Source organism: Neopelma chrysocephalum, unplaced genomic scaffold, assembly GCF_003984885.1.
Source record: "Neopelma chrysocephalum unplaced genomic scaffold, ASM398488v2 Primary Assembly neopelma1_257, whole genome shotgun sequence".
In the NCBI taxonomy this organism is placed as follows: Eukaryota; Metazoa; Chordata; class Aves; order Passeriformes; family Pipridae; genus Neopelma; species Neopelma chrysocephalum.
Genome location: NW_020897919.1, coordinates 250,555 through 260,646, shown reverse-complemented (window position 1 = coordinate 260,646; position 10,092 = coordinate 250,555). Strand labels below are relative to the sequence as shown.

Sequence of the window (10,092 nt, the reverse complement as noted above, 5' to 3'; positions counted from 1 at the left end):
GCTAAGGCCTGCTCTGCTGATCCCAGAACACTGTTCACTGGAGGCACTGGGAATGCTGGGCTGGTTTGCACTCTGTAACCACCTCACCTGGTAGTTCTGCCCTGTGCACAGCACTAGGTAGTCGTATGGTACTTTCTTCTCCTCGGAAACAACCACGTATTTGGCAGCACGATTTATGCCAGTCATTTTACCAACTACAACGTTAACCCAGGAACAAAGTGACATCTGTGCATAATCTTCATCATTAAAACAGTGGCTGTGAAGAAAGAATATCTGTAAGTGACATTTCAGCAGCTGACAGCAGGCATTAATTAGACATCTGGTGAGCTCGGCCGCAGCCCTCAGTGGTTCCGCCTGCTCCCTCACTGTGAGTTTGCCACAGTCTGTGGCAAAAGACCAGTCATTATCAAATACTCAGTTACAAATTGTCAACTTTCTGCTGAAACCAAACAATCCCTCCCAGCACTGGGCCATACAACCACATAATTTAAGAACAAAGTCAGAAATATATGCTTTACTCTGCTTTTCCTTTGCAGGTTGATGAGAGGAGGAGGCTTTTGCACCTGCAAAGAAAATACTTTAACAGTCCAATTCTTTCTCCAAGACCAGTCTCTCTCATTCAGCTTTTTTCCTGCCTTTGCTATTCAGCTTCACCGGTCATGGCTGTGGTGAGACAAATGCAGGGAAGGCACCACTAGCATTTTAGCATCTGTGTTCCAAAGTATTAGTCCAAAAAGTTTAAAAATTAATGGAAAGCTATGAAAACGGTTGTGAGAGCTAAAAGGAAAAGGCAGAGGTCTCAAAACTCCTGTTGGTGACCCTTTTACAAATGAACTTCTCCACAATGCAAGAATGACAAATTCTGAGAACATACTAAACTGTTCCTCTACCCCAAACTTCCAAAAGCCTCTAAGATGCAACTGAATTCCTCTGAGATGGTCAGGGTGTGCATAGAGCACACACTACAAGCACCACTCTCTCCCACAAGCCCAAATGTGATTGATCCAAGGGGCTGGGCCCATGCTTGAGTGTTTGATGCCCTTCTGTGGCAGCAGTGGCCGCAGCAGAGGGCGTGGGCAGAGACCAGCACTCCGAGCTGTGACCTTGCTATCAGTGCCAGGGTGCACATCCTCACACAGAGCAGCTTGCTGCACATGAACTGTTGTTACCCATTTCCCAAAGCTGGCACTCAGGATGCCACAGGAACAAACACAGTTGCTTTCATGACCTGGAGAATTTTAGGACTGGATTGCCAGGCTTTCTGAGGTGCTCTGCATCCTCTGCACTCACAGATACCAGAGGCAAATAAATGAGAACCACTGACAATTCTAAACTGTAATCACGCAGAAGTCTATAAATAAGGTGGACATCAAGGACAGGGGAGGGTTTTCAAAAGCACCTTCATAATTGAGGTGCACAGCTCCAAGGAGACTGACACTCCAAAATCACAGGGATGCTTTCAGAAATCATAACCTGCAGAGTTTAATTTTCACTCTTAATCTGCTTTCAGATTTTAACAGCTAAATCTAGTGAGGCAGCTCTGAACCATAACTTTCCGTCAGGCAGGCTGCTTTGTTACTGCAACTGTTTTTTACAGTGCACTTAGGAAAAAGGGTACATGCATTTATGTGAGCACATAACCCCTTCATTTGCTAGATTTGTACTTGAACACACCTCTTTCTACAGTAAAAAAATTAATTCAGGTAACTACTTATAAAAAACTTCTTGGCAGGGCAAAATACCAAATGAGATCAGGTGGTTTTACACAGGTTCCCATCACATCATTTTCACATCTTTGTAGAGGTTTCATTTGTAAGGTTCAGCAAGCAGACATGGAGTTGTTTTGTCATTTAAAGAGCCAGCCCTTTAGTGCACTGCTGCTCACTGAGGACAAGATTTGGTAAAACACAATGTGCAGGCTCCAAAGAGTCACATAACAAATCTAAATAACTTACACTAAGTTCATTCCCCAACTATTCAGAATAAATGATCCATTTTAATTCCATGCTTCTCAAAGCCCAGAACAGTCATGTTCCTGTCTACAGGGAGGACTTCTAGTCACTATTCCAAAATAAAAAATCAAGCCATCAAAACAAAACCGGTGTATTTAAGTGAGAATTATGTTCTGCAAATTTTAATGAGGTAACATTTTATCCTACTAAATGGAAGATATCTTACAGTGTTTGACAGTCCCTAGACACAGTCAGGGCTCTCACCATCCTCCCTTCAGCCGCTGTACAGCAGCCCCAGCCCTGGGACCACGCTGTGGTGGGACTGGGGACAGACTGTCACAGCCCAGGGACTGGCACACACAGCCCATGAGCAGAACTGATGCAACACAGTTCTGCCAAACCCATCCACAGCAACGATCCTAAAATTCCCCCTCTACCCCACTACCATTGATGGGCTCTGCACCTCACCACGTGCTGCTCTGAGTCAGTCACTGATCATTTTACTAATATTAATTCTTGCACATTCTTTGCTTCAGCATTATTTGGAACAAAACCCATGAAAGTTAAAACCTAAGTAAGATATAAAAAACAAGCAGATGTCTTCTGTCATTTAACCTGGGATCTAAACAATCTAAAAAGCCTTGGAAGGCAGAGACCAGTGGATTGCTGTCCAGAAGTTACTGCTTTGGCACTATTTCCCTCCTCATAGTTCTGCCCAATTCCTCCAGGTGAGTGCATGCTGGACAGACAGACTGGAGCATTTTGGGGCTGTCTATGGATGTAGCTAAAATTTAGGACACGTTCACAAGAATTACAAGGTGTTATGTTTTCTGCTGGAGCTACAAAAGTGTTTAGATGTGAAGTCAAACCTGTTAATTAAAAAGCTTCTACGCTTGGAGCCTGGTGGATCTTTTCCTGGAAGGCCATGAACTGAAATCAAGGTCAGGTTGTTGAACTTCAGACGAGGCCTGTGGAAAGAAAAACAAACAGCCCCATGTGGACCAGAAATTCAGAGGGCACGTCAAAGGAACAGTACAGCTCAGAACTCCTCGTTCAGGAGGATACAGAAAGCAATTCCTTTGCACAAGCACAAAGTGTTTGGCCATTTTGCTCAGATACAGGTGTCTTTGGATCCAAGAAGAGCAATTTCCACTGCAGTTTCAGTAACACTGGGGGGCGGGGGGACAAGACTAACAGTATGTTGAACTAAATGTGATCTGACATTTAAAAACAAATAAATATTACGAGTGATTAAGCCTTCTAATCTTCAAGGCTTTCTGTAAGTTAAGGATGGACTGATGCAAATGGTACAAAGGAATCAGAATGTTTTTTATCAACCAATGTTAATTTGTTATTCATACATTTAAAAAATATATTCAAACAAAGTTAAAGGTCATACTTAAACCAAGGAATTTCAAGGTTATGGCTGCCCCTCTCAAAATGCATATTAATAGTTTAATTCTGGATTATGGATTATCTGTGGTAAATCTCCATGCATACTCAGGCCGAGCACAAAGTAATAAATAACCTTAATGTAACAAAGTGCATATATTTATACAGATTATGGGCCTGATTCTCATTTAAATTAAGGTCACTCTGCAGAGGTGGGTGTAAATAGAATTTGCTCTTCATTTATGGCCACATTATGCTGGCTGAGTGATACAAAATGGTGCTCATGTAAATGAGAGCGAGGCTGATCCCCGGAGCTGACTGTGGAGCGATGCCATCTGCACGCAGGGAGCGCTGCGGGGCACACACAGAGCCAGGACAGGAACCCCACACACCTACACAGCAGGGCTCCTGGGCAATTAGTGTACCTGGGATTAATTACACAAACACCCCAGACATCCTCCTGCCCTCGCAGCAAGGAGGTTTCCTTTCAGCCTGGAGCCCAAGTCATCTCTGTACACACTGCACGGCCTCTTGCCAACAGGTCTCCAAACCCAGGTGCTACAAAAACGTCAGGTTTCAATTACATTAACAATATTTTGGATGAAAACATTGCAAGCAAGCATCAGAAACGTGACAGAATGAAGGTCCAAGGCAACATAAATGTGCCTCTTTTGCATGACTGCACTATGATGCACTTTATTGATCTGGTCACATACCATTTTCCTCTGCAGATGCTCTACCTCTATTGAGTCCACACACGCTCCTCCAGGATTTCCCCAGTCATATGGTATTTGTTCCCTGCTTCCCCATTGAGCGGGAGGCTTCAATTCAGACCTTTCACTCAGTACGATTTACTAACTAATGATTTACTTCTACCTCAGTGCTCCCATGGCATCCCCATATGCCCCAAACATTAATTCATGTTTCCCATTCATTCATCTCGAAGGCATCAAAATGTTGATTAGCATCTCCTTAGCATACTGGGATGAAATGAGTCATATCTTTGATTCCCACTTGACACTGAGAACAACCCAGGCACAAAGCACCCCCCGGATGAGCGACCCAGAGCTGTGCTGATGCTGGGGGCAGGATGCAGAGACCCTGGGGCTGGTGCCCGCCCTGCCCGTGCTCCCAGGGCTGCACAGCCACGGGCACAGCTCTGTGCTTCAAACGGAGTAAACTGCTGCTGCTGCTGAGTGTCACATTTGGCCAGTCTTTAGCACAGGCTGGTATTTGTGAAAATCATCAGAATCTTTCAGTAAGTAACTGTAGCTGCAATGCCCAACCCCAGGATTTACAACACATTCACATATCCACTGAAATACAGGCCTGAGCACCAGAGGGGAGCTGAGTGCTCAGCCACAGCTCCTGCCGGGCACTGGCACCGTCACCACAGGGGGACAGGTCAGGGGACTGGGACCAGTTCACTCTACACCATCCTCCCTTTTCCTCCACACAGCTTTGTTATTTCTAGGCTAACAAAAGGATGGCTTATTTACTGCAGCTTTTGATTCCTTACTGCTGCCTAAAAGCTCTTAATAACTGAAAAACAACCAAGGCTCTGGAAACAGGTAGTGGGTGTCAGGGGAGGGAATGACTTACACACTGCTAATAAATATAACGATGCCTGACAGGAAACAGGGCAAAGCAGAGGTGCCCATTTGGTGAAAAAGTCTTCAAGTTAAGAGACTGAAGCAGTGCAACATTAAACAAGTGCACCTGCATTTTAGAAGCAAATAATTCCAGCAGGGATTCACGTTGCTGTGGATACAGAGGGAAGAACAGCTCAAAGATACTGGTAAAGCAGGGAGGGATTAGAGTATCTAGGGAAATAAGTAAAAGGTGTTGGGTTTCAGTGCACAGCTCTGGAGGCAGGCTACAAAAAAAAAAAAGTCAGAACACCCTTGTCCTCAGAATAATACAGGGTTGTCAATTTACTGTGAGCATAATCAAAAGGACAAACAGAAAAGTTTTAGTACAGTATTTACATATATCCTGTTGTTTGTGAATCTGTTAGAATATTCCTTGCTTGTTTTTCTGGATTTTTGCCTGATGTCTTGCTACCTTTTTTTTTTCCCTTCTCTGTGCAGAATAACGATGGAGGCTTAGATGGTGGAAACTGCCTGAACAAATAATTTAATCGATTGCTTTCATTAACCCCTCATTATCACAATAACTCACATCACTTTTGTTACAAAAAAATAAAGTGCAGTAAAGTAGTCCCCATGAACCTAAACATATCAATTTATTTGAAATCATGCATTTTTAAAAATTATTTTTCCAGTAATTTTTAAAATCTAAAATAAAAAAGGGAGACAGAAGATAATGCTTTATCTGGCTCCCAAAATTGGTAACTACGTGCACTCTTCTCCTGTACACATAATCTTTAAAAGATAATATCTGGAAACATAACCTATCCAAAAGTAAACTCCTAATGCCACTTGGATCCTTAGCTTCACTGTAACACAGTCCTTGTAAAAATCACATCTTGAGATGGTGCTGAAAATAGTAAAACATAATGTAATTTCAGCACTAAATGCTGAAAACTGCAATGTGAAAGCCTTGCATTGACAAAACTTCAAAATCAAAGACTTGTCCCGAAACAGAAAAAGGAACCTTGAGATTTCTGTGGGGAGGAAGGAGCCCAGAATGAGAGATGATGATAAAGTCCCAGTAAGCAATACCCTGGTGTTGAAGGCACAGAAACTCAGCGTGCCCAGGTGTCAGTCCCATTGAACAGGGCAGATACAGACAGCAGTTTCCATTTTCCCCCAAAATATAACCATTTATCCAAAGCAGCATTCCTTTTTGAGGAAACATTTCAAGAACTCAGCAATCAGGATTTGACTTGGAGAACAGACTTCACCAAAAGGAAAAGATATTCTGACAGATTTTCCAGCTCCACACAAAACTCAAGTAAAAAGGCCCAGCTGAAAGGTTGCTCATACTAATAACCAGACAGCAACCCCACTCATTGCTGTTCCCACTCCAGAGCTGCTCTGAGCACCCTTTGCAGGTGGTGTTTCCATGTTCCCTGCACACCCTCTTTGCTTTGCTGGAGCCTTCAGTCAGTCCCAGCAGCAGCCCAAGGGTTTGCTGTTTGTACCAACACCCACCAAAAGCACCTGTGCTCCAGAACCTCCTCTGAGTGCAGCAACTGCAGCCCAAAGCAGCAAACCAGCTTCACTGCTGACCAACAGATGTCCAGCTACAGGTTATCCCTCTTTAATTACAAGTAAATAAAGATTATCCAGTTCTGTTGGATCAATCTTAGGAAAAAGTGTTAAGATTGTGAATGAATTTGCATCATGAAAGAAAGGACAACAACAAAGTATTTACACCAGGACACTTGTCCCTGAAAGGGTCAAGGAGGGGCTTTCCACACATCCGTGTGTTTTACAACCTGTGCCCACGACTGTCCCTCCCATGCCCAGCGACACATGGAGGACACACCAACTGAACCCAAAGAGAAGGGAGTCCCTGGGCAGCAGCTCCCGAGGGATTGCCACTCCTGAGCCCAGGGCACGGGGAAGCCACTGCTCACTTCAGTGGGAGAAGTCACACCTTCTCCTTCCCAGAACACCAAATATTTCCATTCCAAGACAGGTCACAGCACTGGGAAATTCACCACCCTCTTTCATTTCAGAAAACGTTCTAAAGCCTTCAGAACAGAGAGATTAAAAGAAAAATGTTTGTGTCTGATTTTGATTTTTAAAAAACTCCAGATGCAATTTATTTAAAAACAAGAGTCACTTTTTAAAATGACACCTCAGCAAAATATTTCATCATGTCCCAGTTACTTCCTCCTGGTATGAAAACAACATGCTTCCTTCAAAAAGTTACATGTTGATGGAACAGCACTTTTTAGTGTTGGTTTTTTTTTTTTCAGGCACTTCCCACCAGGTTTCTTGGTGATGAATTTTACCAGATGCTGTCATCCAAAGAAGAGCAGCCTATAAGCCCAGGCCACGAAAGCCACTGCTGTCACCACTTCTGACATCCTAGCAAGAATCCATTAAAAAAGCTCAAGAATATTTCCTTCACCCTTTGACTAACACCCTTCAAGGATGCTGGGAGTGCTTCTCTCCACCCCACCCTCTCAACATTATTATCCCACTAAATCCAAACACAGCCCTGTACCAGTTACTTGAAAGAAAATTAACTCTCTCCCAGCCAAAACCAGGGCAATCCTGTGGCAAAGCTGTTCCTCTCCAGTTAAATTTGGCTTCTCCTGCTAAATTATATCCATTTATCCTCTCCCTCTTCCCCATTTAAGTGATCAGTCCTGAATTCCCTTCCATGGGGTTATTTTACTGCTTGTCTCTCTCATCCTCTGCACTGACCCTTTTCCTAGAGGATATAACTAAACACATCAACTCTGACTCTGCTACCTTCCAATTCTTTTATTAATTCCTCCTTTTTTAGGCAGCTTTATAGCACCCCACAATCTTGATTTCTCCCTGTTACCAAACATGTCTTTCCAGTTTCTGCTTTCAAACTCCCATCCATCTCACAACTCATGTCTCTGAAACATCTCAGCCTCCTCTGTGGCTGTCACTGCTTTTTTCCTTCCAGCCACCTTTCACTGCCCAGCAGCTGGTTTTGCTTTCCTATCCTTTTTTGCAACGTTCTTCTTCCACTGACTGTGGCTCTGCAATGTAATTCAGTTGAGCCTTTTTCCTTTGTTAGACTAATCCTTTTCTGCACTTTTCTTCTCAACCCATACTGACCTTGGCAATTTTACCACTAAGCTCTCCTCCCTCCCTTACCCACCTTGTTACATTTTCTCCCAAGCCTCTGACAGGGTGCCACCAGGCTTTGAGTGTGCTGATCCCACTCAAATGCAGCACTTAGCAGCAGACTTTTAACACCACACAACCAAGGGCCAACTACCTGTTTATTCACATATTTGCTTGTTTCCTTCCTTAGTCCAACACCACTTCAGGCTCAAACACAAACTGCCTTAACACTCTGCACTGAGCAGTACAGTGAGCACACAGGCAGTTTTTGTAGCACACTACAGACCACATGAGGACTCATCTGACAGATCTACACATTTCTTAGGAGGCTCTTCCAAAACCTTAGAGCATCCTGTCAAGATCTGTGGCATTTCCAGGATCTAGCTTATTAAAATCAAGCAGCCAAGTCCTTACAGTATGAATTGCTCAGAACAGGGAAATTTAAAGAGCTCTTTCCTTGGCCCATGCAAAATCCATGGCTAATCAGACCCATCCATATCCCTGCACGGGGTCATTCACAGCCACAGAGTTCACGAGGGCAGCCCTACCATCCCAAATCTAAGGTAGCTTTGAGTCTGCCCAAATCAAAGTACCATCCAACCACTGCTTCAGTGAGAGCGCTTCCTTCCTAAAATTTCAATTTTCATTCCACAAGTGTTCCAGCATTTCATCCTGTTCAAAAAGGGCAATTATTTTTCTAGACAGAAAATGAGGGTTATCTGATGATGGCCTTGGTAGTTACAGTCTCTCACTGTTTAATTCCCTGGCAGAGTCCAAATCACAGTTCAGAGGCATCATCTCCATTTTCCACAAATATAGGTACCATAAATTGGGCAGTAAAGCTACAGTGTGGTTGAAATTTTGTTGGTTTGCCTACTGCTGGGCAAGTGCTTCAGTGAATTACACAGTGCAAATTCCAGCTTGTTAATAGGGCACTTTTAACATTATTGGCCAGTCTCCCATGTTAAAACTATGGTGGCAGGGTGCTATGGCTGTCTACTCACCAGAGTCCAGGGAGCAAAGCACCCAACACGGCGTGTCACAAGCACAGCACAGTGCAGGAACAGGGTGCTGGGAGCTGGGGAGCTGCAGCCCTGCAGAGCTCCAGCTCTCCCCCCTGGGGAACCTGGATAATCTCGTCTCCTTCCTGTATCTCATATCCTCCCACTGTCACCCCAGTCTGAGCTGCACTCAGACTCCTTCCTGGGATCTGGAGGGTCAACACAGCAATCCAGAAAAAGAACCTCAACACTTCCACTCAATAAGCATTCAGAAAACCAAGCCGGTCCCTTCAATTAGTGACCTCCATTTGTCACCGCTCTGCTCATCACAGTACACAAACATGCACACACAAACAGGAATCAAATCCACACTAATCACTAGTGGGAAGGATCACATCTTAATCAGACAATTCATTTTTTTCTCCACTGCAGCAGCCTGAACAGCCTGCTGTGCTTCCAAACCAACCCCCAGGCAGCCTACAGACTGCTCTGGAGAGCTGAGGGGTTACACCCCCTCTGTCACTTGAGCAGAGAGCTGCAGAACCTAAATGCAGTGTTTGCACTTGGAATGCTTCTGTATTTGCTCTGAACCACGTCAATCAGAGGTACCAGGCTACAAAGCTTATGGTGCTCATGTCCCACTGAGTCACCAGGAGGGGATGACAGATCCAAACCAGCATTCTATAAACCCCTTGTGACTCACTCCAAATTTGAGCAGGCTTTGTATGAGAAAACTACTATTGCCAAGATCAGCTTTAACATGCAACAAGAAGTTATGACTGTTCAAATATAAATGGTAACAAGAAAAAAATTTACAAATACTTAAAAATTTCAAGTGTGAAAGGAAAGTTTGGGCTCAGAGAAATGTTTGCATATGTTTAAAGGGCACGTACTTCAAGTGGAAATCACCTCATTTAAAACTTCAGACAGCCTCGAAAGCAAGAGTGTAACTATAAAATAAGCCCATATTGCTGCTAATTGAGTCCTGCTTTCTGGCAGAGGCTGTTG

General features: G+C 43.9%; 1 protein-coding gene across 4 annotated transcripts in view; it reads right to left on the bottom strand.

Moving 5' to 3' along the window:
• The window catches only part of CFAP61 (cilia and flagella associated protein 61), a 93,430-nt gene that overhangs the window by 36,828 nt on the left and 46,510 nt on the right, over positions 1-10,092 (bottom strand). For all 4 annotated transcript variants that reach the window (XM_027704156.1, XM_027704157.1, XM_027704154.1 and 1 more), the window contains 2 exons: positions 2,822-2,920; positions 88-256 (listed from right to left, as the gene is read on the bottom strand). In XM_027704156.1, the coding sequence (XP_027559957.1) occupies positions 88-256; positions 2,822-2,920 (268 nt within the window). The remainder of the gene's footprint in view (positions 1-87; positions 257-2,821; positions 2,921-10,092) is intronic.